Consider the following 22,441-nt stretch of genomic DNA (forward strand, 5'->3'; position numbering starts at 1 on the left):
GGTGGATGCATGATAAAGAAAAAAGCAAAGTCTGAGGAGATGACCCTGGGCTTGAAGTAGAGACAGGAGAGAGACACAGACACAGCCTTGTGTCCCAGCACCCCCAAAGCACCACAGGTCTGCAAAACAGAAGCTGGTATAAAAGTTCTGCTGCACAGACAAAAGAAAGCACAGTTTTGGGCAGCAACACCATCTAACATCCAGAACTGACTGTGAATTCAAAGCCTTTTCCCTAAATAGCTGCATTTCTGAGAGGACCCAAGACACAACTTCTGACAGTAATGAAACTCAAAAATACAAAGCTCCAAAGAGCCTAGAAATTATCAAGACAGTAAGGACAAAAGGAATGATGCCACTGTGGACTTGTGAGAAAGCCCACCTGTCTTGCTCTGACTCTCCATCCTCTAACACCCTCAATCCCCTTAAATCTCACTGTTGCAAGACCACTGCTTTGAAAGAGAGATGTTCCCAGGCATCTAAGAGATGGAAACAACATTTTTAGTAACATAACAAAATATCCTAAAGGGAAAAATCAAGTGTTGTTAGCTACACAGACAATGGTTTAATTTACCTAAGCCCCTTCTAAAAGTTTAACCTTCATTTGAAAGGGTGCAGGCAGGTATGTTATTCAGTTAAGATTAAAACTAAATTATAATTATAATATATATATATATATATACATAATAACAGTATGGGATGATAAAAACTGTATGTGGTTGCCCTCTGGTTTCTGATACTTGAATTTTCTATGCTAAGACTTTAATATAAACTATCAAATTATTCTAACTACTCTCCTTTTTCTGATAAATGCTTAATTAAATATCTCTATACCTCTTTCAAGTCCATCAGAAAGGTGCTTTTTACTCCCTTCCTAGCCCAGTATCTCCAGTGTATGAAAAAGACAACAGTGAACATACCTCAGGCTTTTCTTCCTCCAAACCAGGTTATTTGCAGCCTTGATTTTGCTGGTACTGGGAAAGACCTTTCAGCAGAGCCTGGAGCTGGGTAAGGATTTGTAACCTGACTGCGAAGCACTGAGAAACATCACCCAAACAGCTGAAAGAAAAAAAGAGAACATGTTCTCCAGACACATGCAGAATCTTCTTCATTTGCAGCAAGAGCAGAAATTATTTCCAGCAGGAGGAAGCTCTACAATCAGCAGTGTTCTGCTGTCAGCTGCAGAGCTGCTAACTCTCATCAGGACCTGGGTTACACCACCAACTCTAATGCTCCTGGATGTGAATCATCTCCTTAACCGCAATGAGGAGATCCACAGTCGTAAGTAAATGTCACTGAGATTTTTCTAAATTACTCCACGTAAAATCACAGAGCTCAGAATATGCTAAGCTGCAAGGGACTCACAAGGATCATCAATGTCCAGCTCCTGGCCCTGCACAGGACACCCCAACAATCCCACCATGCGCCTAAGAGCATTGTGCAAATGCTTCTTTAGTGCAGTGGTCACTTCCATGGGAAGCCTGTTCATTGCCCAACCACATTCTGGGAGAAAAACCTATTCCTGAGATCCAACCTAAACCTGCCCTGACACAACTTCAGGCCATTCCCTCAGGTCCTGTCAGTGGCTCCCAGGGAGAAGAGATCAGTGTCTTCCCCTCCTGCTCCCCTCACAAGGAAGCTGTAGCTGCAATGAGGTCTCCCCTCAGTCTCCCCTTTTCCAGGCTGAACAGACCCAGTGCCTTCAGCCACTCCTCACACGGCTTCCCCTCAAGGCCCTTCACCATCCTCATGCACTCCTCTGGATGTTCTCTAATACCTTTCTTTTTTTAAATTCTAGTGCCCAGAACTGTCCCCACCCTCGAGGAGAGGCTGGCCCAGGTGAGAGCAGAGTGGGGGACAATCCCCTCCTGGGGCAGGCTGGCAATGCTGGCTCTCCTGCCTGCCAGGGCACTGCTGATTCCATGTCTGTGGTCACACTGATCTTAAGAATGATGAAAGAAAACGGCTTATAAATTTATTTTACACATTTAAAAAAGATAAGCATGGAATAAAAAAGGTGCATTAGCATTAGCTCATTAGCATTAAATTTAAGAAGCAGTATGAACAAGCACTGTGAAATTAAAATTTATCTTAAAATAAGATTTAATTCTGGTATTACTACCACATGAAAACCAGTGTGTTGCCCTTGCATGCAAGCAAGGCCTGATTTTGAAACACATATCCATGAAGATGTGTATACATGGTTATATAGGAACTTCACCCAAGAACAATGTTTGCACATCCAGGTGTAAATATATAAATCTAAATATATAAAAACAACCTTCATTTTTCCCCAAGACTGAATGCATGATGACTCGTATTCACAACATGGGCCAAAATTAAATGTTCATATCAAAACTACACAAGCAGAAACAGTTATTTTGAAACTTCTCTTAAAAAGTGGGCCTCAAATCATCAGCTAGTAATCCTGGTTAAAGAGTTATTTGAAATCAATTTAATTTGCTTTATTGTTGTAAAGATCACATGAGTAAACCGTGAACTTTCTAATATAGAGAAACTGTTATCACTAAAATAAACTACATGTTCAGAAACAAACAAGATACCAAACAACTGCAGCTGCTAACAGATCACACAAGGGGTTTGAACTTCTGCTGTCACCAGCTGATATGACTTTTTACTAGCTCTGAACATGTATTAATCTAAAATTTTGCTTAGTAAATATCATTTTATAAGAGATTTTTCTTTCTATAAATATGATGCTGACTTGTGCAATAATAATGACTAATTATTAAAGACTTAAAAGAATGACCTTTATCACAGTACCAAATGACTAAGATTAACTAAATTTTCTTAAAATGTGTTCTCTAATTTTGATTTCATATTTTTATTATTTTTCATCATTTTGAATTGCTTCCTACTCTGCTTACACACAACCTTGGCTGACCACCCATGCTCTTAAGGCAGTATTTCAGATTTTGACTTCTTCAGTCTTCGCAGTTTTAACTTCCCAAGACCATTTTCCACTTCTTTTTTTCTTTTTTGGGAAAGCTTCTCTGAAGACATGGGGTGCATTTCTACACATGTAGTTGGCACTGCAGGCAGCTCTTCAGTGGCTGTGCTTGGCTCATCTTGGCTTGTCTGCACTCCATTGTTGCTCACAAAAAGAGACTGGGAAGGGTTTTTTCTCAAAGTCAATGATTTCTTGTCAATCACAGTCTTTGTCATGTCTTGCTTTGAAAACAACCTGGAATTAAGAGGTGTCTTCTCCTCCAGGAATGGATCCAAACAATTATCATCACACTTACTCATTTCTGTATTGATAGAAGCTAAAGGAGTCCTTTCAGAAGACACTTTTGTGAAATGCTCCAACTTTTCCTCTGAACCACAGGTCTTCATCTGAGCCTGTGTTTTGGTCACTCTCTGACTTTGTTTTGGAGCTGGCAGTGCTGACTCAGAGCTGCAAGGAGGGTTCTCACTTAGAAGACTCGCCTCCAACCACTCCAGAGGGTGAGGTTTTTGCTGGCTGTGAACATCATCTGGCTGTCTCCGATTAACATCATTTCTCTGCTCTAATACAGGAAGCTCCAAGCTGCTCTCAGCTGTGTTTGTGCAGTCCTTCAGCAGGCCTGGACTCCTACGTTTCACATCAGACCGAGCACTGAGAAAAGTCTGACAGTCGTTCTTTCTGTTCTCTGTCTGCGAGTCTGCCGAGCCAAGATACACTTTCTTGGAGTCCTTGCTGATTTGAGGTTTGCTTGCACTACTTCTCCTTGGTTTTGTCCTCTTCACACTACAATAAAAAGGAATTTTGTTTTTTAAATTAAAAAAGAACCTTTACTGACTCCATTTACTGTTTTTCCAACTCTGAAACACCACTTGGGCCACCCTCTTTCTGAACATGGAAAAAATCCCTGTATATCTTGACAAGCAGCAGTGTTAGTCTAGTGTGGATAATACCAAGTGTTATCCATCTGATTTTCCACTGTGCAAGGGGAGAACCCTATTTATTAATGACTAAGCCATGAAGGAGTGAATTCACACTCTTTTCCAGGAGGCAAAACTGGATTAATTACAGATGTTAAAGGTCAACAGAGCAGAAGTATATTGAATTCCTTTCTGAACTGGTTAGATAAAATAGCATTTCCTAAGTGCCTAAATGATTGCAAACCATTCCCATATATCCACATGCATAATGCATATCTTCAGGACAGAGGGGGCAGGCGGGGAGAGGCAGTGAGTGTGTCTCTGTGTGAGAGCTCCTAATCTCTATTTTAGAATGTTCCTCTGGAATTTTTCCCAGGACATTTCAAAGCATTGCTTTAAGTTAACCACTACTCATTTAGTATCAAGCCCATTCATCTGGCAAGGACTTAGGTAATGCAAGTAGATGATATCCTAAAAGGAATTACACAGGAAAATGGGATCACAAGGGACCTGATGGAGTGTCAGTACATAAACACTCTTCAGCAGTGCCATTACCTATGGATCTGGATTTCACACAGCCCATAAGATGAACTTTATGCCCAAGTCCTGAAACTTCATTTTCAGTCTAAACATGTTACCAGAGATGGCCCCAAGCTGAGACCACTTTTGCTGCCCTGCTGTGGCCAAGCAGCTCCCAGGACAGCACATCTAACTCTTCTCAAAGAGGGCTCATCCAAAACAGGTAGAGCTGGAACACCTCCAAAACTAATCTCATTTCAAAAGACAACACAGATGATACAACAGTGGTAAAAAGAAAAGTTGCCAGGGCTCACAGCAAATCCCTGATTTCACAGGTGATTTGGGGCTGCTGGCAGCTCACACAAGTTGGGATGGTCCTGGTACCACATGGAGCAGTGACAAGTTCAGCTGATCAGCTCATCCTCCCCATCCACTGCCAGCGATATTCTTTAATTGACGATTGATCCAGATTCTCAAACTGAACAAAAAATGTATTTGTGAAGTGTTTTTCACCCGATTCAAGCATCACATATTTATTTTGGCTCAGAGCTTCATTCAAGGAAAAACAGCCTGTTTTGACTCTGCTGAGTGCTATGTGTGATATCTACGTGGGTTGTAATAGCTTTCTCCATGCTGTAAAAAACAACAATCATTTTATGTGCTTATCCATACTACAGCAGTAATCTTTCAGTATTTTGAAACAACCTTTTGTAAAGTAGTTTCTATTCTTTAACATTTTATTACATAAGCTAGATTCTACCAAACCAAATTTTACCAATTATAAATTCAAAAGCTTAGAAAGAATAGTAGCATACATTTTTCTCAGGATGTCTTGCTTAATTTGCTCACTCAGACTAATCTTAAGCTTCTTGTTCTCAGCTGATTCAGTAAAATATTCAGACGTCCCATTGGAAAGTTCTTCTTTCTGCTCCAAAAGAAAACACAGTCTTAAAACATGACACATCAAGCTATGATTATTCAACAGAAAGCTCAATTTCTAATACTAAAATTTACAGCTGTTCTTTATTATTTTGATCTGAGCAGTCTAAAAGAAAGAATTATTTTAAATCTTTTAATATTTGGGAGTCTAGTCAGTTCACTCCCCTTGACTCCCAAGCAACATATTTCGTATGCTAAAATACACCACAAACAAACAAGACTGCAATGTAAAGGACGTAGCTTTCCAAACCATCTGAGGAAACTGTTGGCAAATATTTGACATCTTTGTGGCTCAAACTGTGACAAATGCCAGGAATCTCTCTTGCAGACAGGAGCATGCTTGTCAGTTTTTTTTTCTGAAGAGACTGACTGGCGCAGTGGTCTATACACTTATTCTCAGAGGAATTCCCATAATTTTCCATACTTACAAAAAAAAAAAATACACAGTGTTGTTTGCTCATTGAACAAGGCAAGGGTTAAAACTTTTAATTCTAACATTTCAACGTTTGCAGCTTGTAGTGGTTGGCTACTACAGGACAACAGGGGAATTCTTTCTGGTCTCAGCTAACAGCAGCACCATCCTTTTATATAATACGAGTTTGGGGCGAGCGGGAGGGAAGGAAAATGCTCTTTTTCTTCAAGCTGTGAGCACTTCCTTTCACAATGAAACAATCTCAATCAGAGAAGGGCCATTTGATGATTTCACCATTAACTACTGCATAATCCAAAAAAGTATTCTCTCTGAGGCTATGGAGGAGAGGAAAAAGAAGTGAAGTCAAGAAGAGAAGAGGTTTTGTGCATCTCCTTGCCTTCGAGAGCACTTTTCTCCCTCAGCCTCTGTGATGCAGTCTCTGATGGGCTCCCCAAACGCAGGGAGTGCTGCTTTAGCCCATTCCTAGGTGAAGAGAGGGCACCAGAACCAGGTGGTGTGGAAGAAAGGAGGGACACAGGGAATGCCATCAAAGGCACAAGGCCAAAGTCTGGACATGATTCCTGTCTAGAACACCCCTCAGGAACCTGTCACTTAGGGGAGATTAAGCTCTGCCCATTTATATTTCTTATTTAAAGGATAGGGCACCGAGGGGGGAGGGACAGACACCTCCATTCTCTGTCCAAAAGAAATAGCCAGTGAAAAGAGCTTCCTATTTTGCAAGCAGAAGGAGCATAGGCAAAGAAGTAAAGCCATTTTGGCACTTAAAAAAACTATCATTGTCCTGAGCCTTCCTTTCAGAGACAAGCTACACAAATGTGTGCATTGAACATTGCATGAAGATCTGCCCACTCATGGTGCAATGAGTGTGCTAAAAGCAGGCAAAAAACACAGAGAGCACACATGCAATATGATACTCAGAAATCAAGCTTAACTAGTTTAATCTGAGGGATTAATTGCTGCTTCTATTCTTGTTGGAGGTAGATTCCCCTAATTTGACTAAATATATTTTAATACTTTGTAAGCTATTAAAGACAGAAATGCTATTAAGATACTCGAGTGTTATGTTAATTTTAAGAGAAGGCAGAGACTGCAAAGTCTGTAGAAACTATTTTGATTTCCAGTAACAGTCACACAGCTTGGAGGCTGAAGGGTCTTGCACAATCATCCTGCATCAAAGCAGCTGGAGAGTGCTTGTACTTGGCCAGAGAGCCGGAGCCCATCTGAGCTCCTGCTGGGTGGAAACGGGTAAGGTTAATTCTGTTAAATCTTCTTCAGTCCCCAACATGCCAAATAGGCCAGGATCAGCAGCCCACTGAGGCAACTCTTGGCACTGTGGTAGGCAAAGCATGGAAAGGAGCCCTTGGTACAAAATCCAGGGGAGGACTGGGGATAATTCCCATCCCCATGTACTTCCTACTGCAGATAAGGAATAAACCCCAGTTCTAACTCGCATCTGACTCTGGACCCTGCAGGACTGGGATGGTCTTGCCAGGCTGTGAGGAGCAGACCCTACAGAGAGGCAAGGATGACAAAGTCATGGCACTCGTGAGTTGAGTCAGGCTGGAGCTAATGGCCCCAAGTTGCAGGGCTAACACATTCCCTCACTGCGCTGTCATCAACCTTTTGTTTTGCTTTCAAATAGCTTATCACACAAAGCAGTGACAGAAAGGGTTAAGGCTTCAAAAAAAGTAAAAATCAAAATGATTTATATGTGAAACACTTCTGAACATGCCCTCTAAGTACAGTAGATTTTCCCCTTGGAACCACACCCTGTAAGAGCTGTATTTTGAGAGCTGAACAATTAACATAAGGCATATGAGTCAGGCTTTGAAAGACTCTGTGGGAACCAGGGAGCCTTTTGCTATTAGTAGTGATGTAAACTCCCTAAGGCTGGAATAAGTCCACAATAGAAGGCAAAGAGAGTCATAAATAACAACAGTGGGCACTCCATATACTACTAAGACACACAGCCATTATTGGTGATACTTCCTTTATTTTCTTTATTAGACTTAATCATTTTAGTTAATTAAAAAAAAAATAAAACACACTGTCTGTTTTGGGAATACTGTTTATTTCCTATGGGAACTTCAGGACTTGTTAAAGAAAGAAAAAAAGCTAATCTGCTCTCATCCTGTCTAGTAATCCCAGATTCCTTTTAGGCAGTGAAATAATTAAAGAAAAATATTCCAAGCATAAAAGGGAGGACAGCAGAAGCAGACATCATATAAACAATGACACCATGACAGAGAAAAACGTCAAAGCACCGCCAGACTTGCGACTCGACTCTGAAAGAGCTGCAGGGAGTGGGATTGCTGCTAACAAATTAAAACCACATTTCTTGGCAAATTGTTAAAGACAGACCATATTTACATTTGTATAGAGACTGGGTGGGCACAAAAGATTAAAATGCTTCTCTAGCCCTTGAACTGCCAAGTTCTATTAGAAATATGTGCTCTTAAAATCCCAGGGTAAGCTCAGTCCTTTTTGTCACAAAAACTGCAGGGAAGTGCCTGCAGAAGTGAAGCTTACAAAGTCTTACCAGCCTACCTGCTCACAACACTGGCCTCACCAAACCTGATTTTAAGATCTTTAATATTTCTCCAAAGAGATGTCTGGGGAAAGAAAAATCTCCATCAAAGCATACAGAGAAACATTAGAAATGTTGTTAGGTACAGAATAAACTTCCTGTAATGTTTATCAAATTGAAGATTCTCTTTTCTTTTTTTCCTATCTTACTCCCCTTACGACTCATTCAAGCTGAAAAAGAAACCCTCAAAACTGTAAAAGAGGCGGTCACTGCCAGCTCCAGCTCTCTCCAGGACAGCTGAATTCAGCAGTACAGCATTAAATATCTGTTAAAGTATCCATGGATGGGCACTTGCAGGAACAGCTAATTACCCTGAAGCAGAGTGAAAGCTTTGGCCTTTCCAGTATGACAATATACTCATACAAATACTCTTTTCATTTTTTTTCTTCCAATCTAATAGTGGGTTGAAAGAAAATTTTCAAAGTGAACACTGCTGCCTGCCTTTCCTGCCTCTCAGGTGCCATGCTTTCTAGCTGTCTCTTACTCTTCTCAGTGTAACAAGCTTATGTACCAAGTAAGTAAGACTATGAGATAATTAAATTTCATGTCTGGTTCCCGACCCCATAATAAAAAACACATTGATTTTAAAATGAATTTATCAATGTGGCTCATCAAAAATACTTAATAGAATACATCAATGGATTCATGAAATCAATTTTTATATCATGGTGCCAAATGGGAAGGGATTATCAAGATAATAATATAGGCAAAGCTATGAACTAAAGTATTATCCCAGGCACATACAATAAAATTAGTGAAATTAATAAGACAGAAACACTAATTTAAGGGAGCTGTATGTAAGCTTGCAATTACATGATTTCTCTGTCATTCTAAAATGTATCATGAGCTCAACCATCAAAAATAACCTTTAGGTTTCAGAGGTGTCCTAACAGATGACTGACAGATCAGAGAGGTCAGACAGGACTCCTTCCAATCTGATAAACAAAAAGGGCTCCTTAAAGCAAGTGAGGAGGCTTGTGAGGGAAGGATGAATCAGATATTACAATCTAACTGATAAAAAAGTGACAGAGACAGGACTTTGGGTCTCGTCTCCTGCCCTCTCCCAACCCACATGAAGGAAAAGCTTCCCACAGTTTCAAGATGCAAATTTTTTTGCATTTCCAATGTAGTGATGCATCAGTTCTGGCAGTTCTACTTATGAACTCCAACCACATCATAAAACACTTGCAGGAGTTTTCCAAGTACAGAAATGGATATTATTCTCAACGTGAAATACAGTTCCTTGATCGGATTTGTGGAATATTGCTCTATATTTTAAAGTTGACTGTCCTGCTCTAAAAGTCAGTAAATTCCAGTAAAAAACATTAAGGATCATTCCACGTTACATTGGAATACTGGTGTTGCTTTTGAAATAGGTAGTTTTAAGGAATGCTGGTGGTTTTCAAAAATACTCCAATTTCAATCTTGAAAAGAATGTAACAACCAGAGCTAACTGCATCTGCCCAGGAGGAGCAGAACTGTTCAACCTTCCCATGACCTAGCACAGAAAGCAAAATCAAACTCCTGGATCAGTACAGTCTTCATTATCTACCACCAAAATTCCTTTGAATATGATACCACAGATTTTCAGTTCTGCTCATCAGGAGATCCTATGCTCTGTACTATGTAGTCCAAGCACTGGCCCAATCTGTTACAAGGCCCTGTGAAACACATTCCACTTTCTCAAAACACAAGGTGTGAACCCAAGTTTCTCACTCAATACATAAGTCTTGGCAATTACAAACATTCCAAAGGTCCCCCAGGCATCGCCAGATTAGCTTAAAGCATATGACTTCTATGAGGAAAATGCCTTCTTCCTTTTGAAGTATTTGGTTCAGATTTTAACTGTACTCACATATAGGAGGAATCCCAGACTGCTCTGAGTGTGAGAAGTTCAGAGCTCTCGAGATTTGCATTTGAACACCCATTAAAGAAGAGAAAACAGAAGAATTCCTGCTGTAAATGGCAAAGAACAAATGAAATGTGTTCCTAAAACTTAGAGTTGCAGGGGAGCCTTATTGTAAATTCAGACCCATGTGTAACACAGAGAGCAAATATCCCATCACACTTTCTAAAGGCACACAAGTGCTCCTGAAACAACTGATTTATTTACATACTGAGCAGCACGTGACACAGGCTGTGTGCATTTGCTTGAAGGCAAGAACTGCTAAAATTAATGTTAAGTAATTGAGCTATTAATTATTCTGATTTTATATACTGATGCTACAAGACTCAGATTCTATCTTCAGAGAAAGTGTCCACTGATAAGAAATGGAGAAGTAGGCAACAGTTTTTCAACCAAAATAACTTCTCTCAATGACACTGAAGAAAAATCTAAAGCACATTAATGGTGAAGTTTTGCCTTTTTAAAGGAAATCAATGTCTTACAAGCATACATCTTCAGCCAGCCATTTCCATCAATTTTTATGTTCCTGATTCCAGTAATTATGGAAGGGGACATGCATGCAAGACACACATTTCATGCTTGAAAGATATTTTTATAAAATAAAGGAACAGCAATTTTATGTGGAGCCTGACCCCTTTCTCCAGCTTACAAGTCAAGAGAGAATATCTGAAACAGGCCTTCCTGTATTCCTGTACTACAGCTTTTCACAGCCTGGCATGAGGATCCTCTATGTGCCTACCAAACCTCCCTGGGTATGGGGGCCAGCCAGTGCAGATGTCCCTCAACTTCAGCAACACTGAAGCAAACTTTGCATTTTCCCTTACAGACATAGTGTGGGTTATATGAGAGAATACTCCTTAGAGTACATGATGCATACAGTGTGATTCAGATACCAAACACTTTGATAGACACAGGAAAAAAAAACCCACATCAATTTTATGCTCTTTTGTTCTTTTTATGCAATTACAATATGCAGTAACACCTGGAGGAGATCTTGTAAAGAATAACTAATACTCTTGATCTCACTGGTTATACAAAACTAGAATATGTAAAACAAGAACTGCACAGCTCAGGAAATAACTATTGTTCAACAATTTTATGTTTTAGCTTGGTTTCCAAAACCAACACCAGTACACCCACCCCAAAAACTCCCAGGACTTCTGAGCCCACAATGGGGAACTGTCCCCCCAAATAATTTCAAATCATTACAGATTGTTCAAACATCCTGCCATGAACTTTATCATCATATATTTCAGTTTCCTGTTCAGTCAAGTTATGAACTTCCTATTAGTTCTAAGAGATTTCTGCTGAAGACTGAGGAACAGATTGCTCTTTGAAACAATTTTTAAAAGTCCTGTCAAATATCCTTTGCCCAACAGGAATATCAAGAATTTTTATCAAAACCTTAAGTTAAACCTTTCCAAATCCCAGAGCCATAAAAATCTCACTGATGCACCACAGCTAAATTAAAGCTTTACTTCCCTGCCAGCCTTCCCCTTGCCCTTCTACCAGGGGTGCCCATCCTCTCCAAGTCTGCAGAGAGGAAAGGGCAGAGAATCAGCTCAAATCCACGTGAACCACCAGCATAAGCTGTGACAGCAACAGTGAGAGGGGAGAGGAAAATGAGGGAGGTGAAAGGATGATGACAGATGATAATATCTTAAATAACCACAAGGCTTTGACAAATGGGATCTTGTGAACACTGCTAAGTAGTTAGATTTAAATCAACTGGAGCACTCATAGAAGAAGCAACTACCAAAATGAGTAAAAGATTACTCAATTTGTCCCTACTTTTTGAGGATTGCTTCATGTGGAAATCATTTTACAACCTTAATCATTTATACTGCAGCTACAGGACCATTTATATTTCTGCTCTGCTTCACCTGATTTTGCATAATGAGGTACACTTCTACTGAGGGTGTATTCCACTTATTCGTTGGCTTTAAGTCAATAAATACTATTTTTTATTTTATTCCATATATTCCATTCTAATATTCTGTCTGCTTTTCAGATAAATAATGCTATAGAAAAAGGTTTTCCAATCAATTCCTTGTAGCAATATCTTGGCCTTTTTCCAGTGATCACACATTAATTCATTCAGCAGTTTGCATGAGCACAGCAATTACTCTTTTCAGTGAAAATACAGTGCATTTATCAACAGATGATTTTCATTTATAGCCCTAGTGCCTCTCTAACCAGTTCTGGGAGGCTTCTCTGAAATTCTCCAAGGCCTTCTCTAGTCTTGACTAATTGAAATAATTGTGTCAGTTTTCATTTCATCATTTGTCCACTTCTCTGGATAGTTAATGCAGCAGACAGCTGTGAGACTTTTGCCATGCAGAAAATATATCAGTTTGTAAGCTATAAGAAGAAACTCTGACAAGTTCAGACAAATCTCACTGAGGCAATTCACAGCACCACCGCTCTCAGGTCTCCTCCCTCCCCTTTTGCAGGAGGTTCCTGCCCCACTCAGAGCTGGCAGAAGGGAGCACACACACATGCCCCAGCAGCTGCTCCCACCAGCAATTCAGTGCAGGAGTCTAAAATCCAGGGAAGCTCGGTGTGCATGAATCCACAAGACTGTGATACACAGAAAGATGAGATGCAGGCACACAGCCCTTTTGGCAAACGCTGCTGCAGGAGTGGTAATCTCCAAGGAGAAGAGGCAGACAGCCGGGACAAAAGGGAATACTGTAAAGCTGCTGTAGCTTTCTTTTTATGACCGAGTCGAAGACTTCAGGATCATTACTCTGGGATGCAGTTTCTCAGAGACAGCAGCCTAATGATTCAAGCTAATTTAAAGCTACCAACAATGAAAGGGAAATCTCACCCGTACCCAACACGTGGTCCTGCCAAGGATCAACACCAAAGGGATCCGGCTGAAAGTGAACCACACAAATAACAACAAAAAACCAAAACAAAACACCTCTTGTTTTCAGAGGGATCACTGAATGACCCCAGCACTGACAAACACTGAAGACAAGAATGCCCAGGGAAGTGAAGGCAGGAGGAGCACAGAACATGAAGGATAAGTAAAAAAAAAAAAATTACAGCAGCTTAAAGTGTCAAAAATGAAACTCACCCAAGCAATTCTTTGCCTGTTCCACTCATGTGGCATTTGGATAAAGTTCATTAGTCTGCAGTTTCCCCTCTCTACCTTTTTGAAGGAAGTAGTGAACCCTGTTCATATTTACCAACTGCAGCTTAATGTTTTTCTCCTGTTTCCTATAATGACTGAAAAGAATTCAGCACATTATCTAAAATCCCAGAAAACTAGATTTTATAAAAATTAAAAAAGGATAGTGACATAAAAAAAAAAATAAAACAGCAACAAAACAAATATTACAAGAAATGTAACATTAACAGGTTGTGGATGTTACTTTCAAACCCAGGTAAATCTCAGCTGCTCCTAAAGGTTCCTTTGGCTCCATTCATCCAAATCCTGGCTGTGTGCTCCTACATTTTTTTGCATCACAATTGGCCAGTGTGTGGGTACAGGATGAGTTGGTTCAGTGAACTGACATGATGGAAAACTAATCCTCCAATGAAAAACAGAGAAACTTAACAAATAAATAATTTTCTGCTAGATCAAGTCAATAGACTAATTCATTCTTAACTGAAGAATCACTTGGTCCATTGTAACCAGAAAGGAAAGGAATATGTAGCTGGATGTAGAGGGGATGTGCAGTGACCTTTTCAGTGGTAGCCCACCAGCACAGCAGTTTCACTGTGACATTTTATACACATATATAGATATACACACATGCCAAGATTTGTACTTACAGTGTGAATTGTGCAATTCTATTTCACAGCATTTCCTTCTTCCCCTACCCAATCTGATATCACTTAACAATAAGTCTTTAAAGCATTTAAGATAACTAAATTCCACATAAAGTCCTGTACTAATCTTTACAAATTGCTGCTATCTGAAGTTTTCGTTCTACTTTCCAATAGACACACTCTTCCAGCAGCATACACTCCAGTGGGACAGATCTGTTAATTACAGCTAAGTTTCATGTTTGCATGAAAGAACCAGCAGCCTCTTCCCTGCATAACCAAAACCCAAGCAAACCCTGCCACTAAGGCTCTTAAGAGTTTTAAGAATAAGAATTCGCTAATGCTCCTGAAGAGTATTACAATGACACAATTTATAAATCAGACATGTATGAAGAAGATTAAATACTTTATTCCCCTGCTGGGGATTTAAAAGTTCCAGGCACATCTTTAGAACTTTTTTCTCCATGTGTACCCGTGAGGGTTTGTTTTTTTTGTTGGTTTGGTTTTTAAAGAGCAATATTCTACTGTAAAAGAACATTTATTTTTGTATATTATCCTCTGTAACTTAACAAGGCTCAGTGGAAACCCCGAGACCTTTTTAATCAAGACAGGGTCTCCTACTCCCCACTTTCATTTCTGATTTTACTCAAACAGGAATTTCAAATTTCCACTTCAACATCATCTTTAGCTTAACCTCCTACATGCTTGCCCTAGAAGTGCTTCCTCTCATAGATTCTGGTATAAAGCCAATGTGGTTATCAATGAATAGTCCATTGTTTGCACATTTTCAAATGCTCATAAGCCTTCCACCCATTTCCACCATTTCTCCAGATAATCCATTTCCAATTTTCCATTTTAGCTCTCCACATGATAATAATCGAGAAAATGTCGTCACTGACAAAGATGACTAATCTCTCCAGAGGTCTTATATAATTCCTTGAGTTTCCTCTTTTGCCATGTTCTCAAATCTGTCTTCTTTTCAAGATAAAACTATTCAAGATTATAAACACAGTTTGATAAAACAGGAAACAATGGTTTTATGTTTAAACTTTGCATTAATCACTCAGCCTATTCTTCCATCTTTTCCTTAAGACTTCCCATTTGCTTATATAATTTCAATAACTAGCTATATTGTTTCTTTACTAGAGATTTCCCTTCTTCCAAAATGCTTATTTACTGCCTGCAGCCTGAGTTTTAAACATAACCACAGACACACCCATTTATAAGTATATCCTAGAAAATTACATATCGATAGATTTTCTTCTATTTTATTTCATCTCTGCTCCTTAGAGGTGCTCTCAAATGTTTTATTAGTTTATGCTTAAAGCTAATTTCACAGAGACTGTCTAATCCACCCTAACCTTAGTCTTACATGAAGCATCACAGAAGGATTAAAATTGGTTGTCCCAGCAACTGATGCTGAGGTTTGTGCTTGTGAATATCTCAAAAGCAATCTAATTATAATCCTTCCTAAGGTGCAGGACATAAAAACTTCATTTCACTTTTCACTACATCCCTTGAAACTTGTGGTTTAAGCACAGCCTATTTCAGAGATACACAGAACAGCCTAAAAAGCAGTGAAAAGGCAAAGAATAAAGGGCTGAAGACAGGTGAAGGAAGAGAGCTGTGGTGAGTGAAGGCAACATGCACCAAGCTGACATAAAAGTGGTTCCAGGTAATGGGAAAGGGGAACACTGAGCCAAATTTGTCTTGATAGAGCTCAGGAATGAAAGCTTGACCTAGACCATAAACCAGCATGAAAACAGTTTTAAGTAATACATAATCACTAAGTCTTGACTAAGTCAATCACAGTCACAGCAACACAGGAAAGTGACAAAGTTTCCATTAATGTACAGCTAACTGCCTTTGTAAAACACAATCAGCCCCTCAAATCCAAGGGTGTGAGCTGATTAAAGGTTTAAAAGAACTTGCATGCAACACTGTGGCATTATGCAAACCCAAACAACATACTGAAGAAAACAAAACACAGCCTCATTTTCAGCCCATGACAGAATTTGCAGAGTGTATCAACAAAAAGGTCTTCTGGGTGGTCTTCTGTAGGGCAGAGTTTAGAATTCCAGCCTACTCATGGCTCAACTGCACGGAGAAAAGCAGACACACACACAAAGTACAGATTCTTTGCCTTTCTTCTGGAGTGCCAAAAACTTGAAAAACTCTCAGTGGCAATCAAACACTCCCCCAGTTTGGCAAAGTACTCAGCTGGAGTATATGACAAATCTGGTCCTAACGTGCTGTAGGAATCCCGGAACAACAAAGCAGTCTGGAGTGGACCCCTTGAGTGGTAAGAATTAAACAGATGCTCCAAAACATTTGCTGAGGGTCTGCTCCTATCTTGCCAAGTTCTTCAGATCAGGGAAGATGCTTAGGGAAAGCTTTCTCTTACTCCCTCCTACCAACACACTACAGTGACCATCCCAGCCAGGTCTGTGCACACACATTGCATCTGTAAGCAAAGCAAACTCACAACACTTTATTATCAATTAGGTTATGAGCTCACTAAAAGATATTTTCTTTATAAATATAAAAGTGTTTAAATTTGCCTTTTAAACAACAAGGAGTTTCCACAGATCAGGATCCAATTTTGAAATAGTAAAGCTGAAGTCCTTAACATTGAATTTTTAAATTTGCCTTCTCCTTCCCACACAAAATCACAAGAAAAACTAAAGAAAACTTCCCAACTCTTATTTTATGGAAAGATTAAAAATACCAAATGAGGGAATTGGATATCTCATAAGAGTTACTTAAGCAAGAAAAGAACCCCATAATTATTTCTCAGCCAAAATACAGAGATTGAATTTTCTACTTCAAGCATTAAGTAGTTTTCCAGACAATACTGAAAAAGTAATAAGTTTCAGAAGAGCAAAGTACTTCTAGAGCAGGAAGATCATTTTTTTCTGAGAGTGCAAAAAACATTTGCTTGATACTTTGACACTTAAGGGTATGTACCAAGCTAGTACATCAAGACACCAAGAAAATCTGCATTTAGCACTATAAATATGAACGCCCTGCCTGGTATTAAAAAAAAAGGAGTTGAACGAGTAAAAGAAAGCACATTTTTTCAAGGGTCAAATACACTTTAATACGTGTAAGATCAACTCCTAAAATCCACCCAGACCTCAGGGTGTAATTGTGACCCTCAGTGCAAGCCACAGAGCAGCACCTGGGCCCATGTGAGCACTCCTGAGACCATCAGCACTTAACTGCAGGATAAAATTCAGAAGCCTTTGACCCTGATGAAGCCTTCAGGATGAAATATTTAAGGAGAATTGCTTATGGTATTTAACCACACACCAGTGCCTTTTCCTCCATAAATGTTTGGGGATTTTTTTTTTCCCCAGCAGGGCCAGCACTGATCCGCTTGAGTTGCTGTGCAGAACAAGTGCTAAGAAAACATACAAGAAACCTGTGGACATTGGGAACAGCTACATTTTAATTTTGGAAAGTAAAATGTTACAAGGATAAAATATAAAAGAAAAAAATCCTTAAATCAAGGTGCTAAAGCCATACCCTTTCTAAACACATGGGTTTTTTCTCCAAGACCTATAAGGCTCAGAAAATGTTGAGCTTTCAAAATTCCCATTTTTGCCTGCCTTAGGCTCATTTCAGGATGCCCTTTTGAATATTTAGGCTCAACTGTTCACATGACTTTGATGACAGCAACAAATCCTTGAATAACTATATCTATATATATATAAACATTCACCTCATTTCTATTAAAAACCCTCAAAAATTTATAGAACAGTTTTGTACCTACCAATTCACCACTGTCACATGTCCAAGCACTTGGATCAAAGTCAAGTTTACTGACACACACGATAAATTTCTCTGGAAACACACGAAGCTCTACATAAAAAGAATTGAAAAGAGGATTAAAAAAAATCATAACCACTTTCAAAACCACTCATAACAACAACATACATGTTATTTTAATACACAAAATGACTTATTTTTTTAATTGCACACTAACTCATTTCACGCACCCCTCTAGCTTCTTACTTACTCTCTTCAACATGCCACTCCTCCTTTGTTTTGTTTTTATAAAGCATTCCAAAAAATCAATAACTAGAATAAATTGAGTTCCCAAGAGGACAGTCGTGGTTGCAAATGAGTCCACCTGCACCCCTGGACAGGAGGACCAGACAGAACCAACAGGCAAACCACTTAAGAAGGATTTCTTTTGTGCTATTCTGGTGATGAGTCTTTTCATCATAAAAGCTGTAAATTAGGTTTTTAACCCAGAACAACATTCAATCAGGGCTTGGCATCAAACCTGAGCATAAGGCCAGGGCAGAATGTTTCACACTCTGACTACAGAGATTTTTTAAGTCATTAAACAAATTGGTTAACTACTACTGAATTACGCATTTTACTCAAGATCACATGTTTGTTATGAACACAACAAAGTTTCTTTTTACAGAGGATTAAAAATTGAAGGGTTCTCAGATTAGAACAGATGAGACAAAGCTTTATTCAGTACCTGCAATGCTATGGAAAGAGCACAAGTGGATATTTTCTGGTTAATGTATGGAATTATTTCCAGATCAGTATCTTCATATTTTCAGCTCTATTTTTTTGTTGTTGCTGCTGGGTTTTGTTTTGTTTTTATAAAAAGAGAATAATTTTTAAAGTTTTTAATATTTCAGAACAAAGCCATAATATTCTATTTTTGTGGGACAAGAAAGAGACAAGGCTTGCAGAAAAAAACTTATGAGGTTGATCTCACAGATGTTTTTTTGTAGAACTGAAGAGTAGGACAAGTTGCTTCCAGTAACATGTTTTTATTGTTACATTTTGTAACAATCTCATCTGCTGGCTAGTAAAATGCAGGTGTCTTTAGGTACCCATTGATTCTTTAGAACAGTTCAAATATAATAGACAGCAAAAAATGTTGAGATTCCAATGCAGACACTCTGCTATTCTATTCTAACAGGACAAGTTTGATGAAACATTTAACACTGATCTCTTCAGCCAATATGGACTTACAAAATAATCAGTTGGCATTTGAAGACATATTTAAGCAATTATGAATATAATGAAAAGCAATGAATTTTAAAATGTCCATTCAATTATTCAGTATTTTTAAGGATTTTTCTTTTTTTTTGTTTGATGCCAAGAGGTCGGCAGAGAGGGCAGTGATCGTTACAGCTCTTTTGCGTTGCTGTTGACAGGAGAGGATTGATCTCCCTACCTTCCAGAGCATCCTGGCTAGAGAAAACATGAAGAAAAGGTCTGGTCCAATGACATCACCTACGTCAAGATTTTATAGCTGTGAGGTGAACAAAAGCCTTTCCTGCATACACTTGTACTGCATGTTGATGTCACAAGACACTGAGCAATATTGAAGTGATTCATGCTGCAACCTCTGCTTGATTCACCCTGCAAAGACTCAGGAAAATGCTGAGTCTCATCATACTTAGAGAATTTGGTGGGGCTTAGCTGATTACCCTGGGGCAAGGCATACACCAATTTAAAATTAAATTTAAAAAAAAAAAAATCCATCTTATCTCAAGAAACACTCCTATTTTTTTTGTTTTTGGGAAATCTTCTTTGTAAAAAACAAACATAAAAACACCACCAAAAAACTCAAGCTCTGGAAGAAATTTTGATTTAAGTAGACCAAAATCTGACAAAGTCTTAGTAGTTATGTTCCCTTTCTTCCTCTTCTAAGAAACTCTGTAAGAAACTGATTTCTTACCACGATAACGCTTCCCTAGAGCACAACGGAGATTAACCCATCTCTTCATAAAGTAGGCAGTAATGTGCAAACTGTTGGCTGCAACATAAAACAAAGGGATAATATTAAGTGTAAGGGTATCTTGGGCATTCTGGTCTCAAAGTGCTGCACATCTGCTAAAACCATATTGAGAGAGCAGCAGCAGCTCAACAGTACAAAGAGAAAAGTAACTTTAATGGAATATTTTTCAAAAGAAACTGCTGAATTCTCATACTGAAATCTCAAGAAATTAGTGCCTGAAACAGGGAAAAAATCAACACAAATTAATAACCACCAAGTTTTGGAATCCAACCACAGAAATGGAATTATTTAATTGATCAGATGTGTCATTTGCTTAATAGCGTGGTGTCATGTTTTCATACACATTCTACAAGAACATTACAGATATCCATTTACTTGAGTGCCTTCTAGAGGAAGGTGACAGACCTGGTAGAAAAAAATAAATAAATAGATAACTACTAAGAAACAGGAAAGGGCTTAATTCTACAGTTCCATTGAATGAGAAATGCCCACATTTGAACTCCTCAGTATGTACAGCAGCCCCAGCTGGCCTGGCTGATTCAGCAGGTACCTGTAACCTCCAGAGGCTTTTTCAGTTTCTATTTCAGAGAATGACAGAAATCCTTTGTGCATCAGCAGAGTAGGAAATAGACAAAAAAGATTGTATTATGGCTGAGAGAGTATTAGACCAAGGAAATCAGCTTTTACTTTTGTTCTACTTAAATTCCCAAATGACCCTGGTAAATCAGTTAGCACTTCATTCATGAAGGTATGAAGCAACCTGACTCCCACAGAAAGTGCAAAAAGCTGACACCTGTGACTCATCCTCCCCAGCCTCCCTGTGCACCTCACCGAAATCCAAGTGTGAAAGAAGCTTGGTGATATTTCCCCTAACTTGGATGGGGCATGCAAGACTTAAATTATTGATGCTTTGAAGAGAGTCAGCTACCTTAGGTGCAATTAGCACAGATGAGTTAGAATATTAAGTGCTACTGCTGTTTTAATAATCTAATCAATTAAAAAGAAGGAAAGCTTGCTTGTTGCAGTCTCAATCCCTACTGAGCAAGTGCCAAGTCATGCCTTATCTGTAAGTATAAATACATGTCCTGCTGAAGGGTCTCCCACTCTTCTATTTCTTCTACAAGATCTTCTGGAGCTCACCGAGTGCTCTTGAGCTCTCATCAAGAATTACAGTTATCAATCACAATCAATCCCTTTGAAATTTATCAGCCATCTTTTTTCCTTCCCCTCAGGAAGACACCCAAAATTTGACTTCCTTCTAGAGATCGAGTCAAGATGTGACAAGTTGAACCATCCCTTGAAAATGATGAGCACTAGAGAAAAATTTGGATGGAATCCACCAGCTTTATTAACTGTTTACTTAAAAGAACAATTAAGGAAAATTACTTTCAGCTATTTCCAGTTTGGCATCTACAATTCTTTATCACCACTAGTAGGCTTAGTCAAATCAAAGAATTTGCCCTGTACATAAATAAGTTATTAGTGTGATAACAACATTCTCCACTGTGACCTTGGAAAGCTGAGAAAGTAGCATTCCTAAAAATACAACTTGGAAAACAAATCTCCAGACAGTAAATATTAAAAGTTTTTCTTTCTACCTCCATCTGTTGGTGATATTCCACACATTTTGTTTTGGGTTTTTTTTTACAGGAATCTAAAATGAAAAAGCGTGAATCTTTGTTTTTCACAGGAAAAGCAGGACACTTTGTTCTTGAAATTCTTTTATAGATCAGTGACATCTATATCTGTTTATTTTTCTTGCTGTCCTGGTATTCTCTGAGAGGTTAAGTGTTTAATTGCACATGATTGACTGACAGTTTCAAATACTCCTTAGAGGCCCTTGATGCAGCCAGCTACTGTTCTGTGGAAGAGAACCTACCTCAGATCTGACAAAATAATTATGTAAGAGATCAAGACACCTCTACAAACTATTTTTGCAGCATCAGCTCAAGTCTGAAAGTCTTATAAAGCCTTCACAGGGAATTGCACCTGAGCTAATAAGCTCAGCCCAGATGGACTAACACTAAAAAATCATTTTAGTTTCCATGATTATTTACTATTTTGCTGGAAAGGCCTGAACAGATATATACTGTTACTTGTTGCTAAGTCTGAGAAAATATTAAGATGCACTACATTTAAGATACCTGCATTGTGAAAGTATCACACAGCTACACTCATTAAATGTTTTTAAACCCTCTTGTACGTGACGTATGATTTACTCTGTAATCATCTGGAGTTTGAAAAACTCCCCTAGCTTTAAAGTTATTGCAGAACTATAAAAATCGTGATATCCTCTTACAGCTTCCTTCTGGGGAAATACATTATCCAATTAACTATTCTGCTTCCTGAAAAAAGAAACTTAAAAATAAGACCCACAAGAAAACCTTCTTATCCAAGAACCCCATGTGACACACAGCTTTTTAAACTTTCTACACACTCAGCATGGGTTTAAAACCCTTCATGATCTCATGGAAGAACAGACCAACTGCTATGTAACAAATGCTCAATCACTAAATTCTTTTGAGCACAACACAGAAGTCTGAACCTCAGTTACAGACAATTCTTCTTCCAGTAATATAGAAAGTTCTCGCATCCTGGGCTCAGCAAACTTAGTTGATCCCA

The 22,441-nt window shown here is 38.8% G+C and overlaps 1 protein-coding gene across 36 annotated transcripts in view; it reads right to left on the minus strand.

The window, feature by feature from the left end:
* The window catches only part of SLX4IP (SLX4 interacting protein), an 86,876-nt gene that overhangs the window by 12,988 nt on the left and 51,447 nt on the right, over positions 1-22,441 (minus strand). For 19 of the 36 annotated variants that reach the window (XM_086873171.1, XM_086873274.1, XM_086873266.1 and 16 more), the window contains 4 exons: positions 19,760-19,837; positions 17,819-17,907; positions 5,217-5,326; positions 1,951-3,748 (listed from right to left, as the gene is read on the minus strand). In XM_086873171.1, the coding sequence (XP_086729297.1) occupies positions 2,914-3,748; positions 5,217-5,326; positions 17,819-17,907; positions 19,760-19,837 (1,112 nt within the window). In that variant the 3' untranslated portion in view covers positions 1,951-2,913. Of the gene's footprint in view, positions 1-917; positions 1,057-1,950; positions 3,749-5,216; positions 5,330-17,818; positions 17,908-19,759; positions 19,838-22,441 lie in introns of those variants that run through there. The other 17 variants (XM_086873102.1, XM_086873226.1, XM_023923167.2 and 14 more) reach the window with 3 other exon arrangements.

The sequence above is a fragment of the Cyanistes caeruleus genome, chromosome 2 (assembly GCF_971803275.1).
Source record: "Cyanistes caeruleus chromosome 2, bCyaCae1.hap1.1, whole genome shotgun sequence".
NCBI classification, from domain to species: domain Eukaryota; kingdom Metazoa; phylum Chordata; class Aves; order Passeriformes; family Paridae; genus Cyanistes; species Cyanistes caeruleus.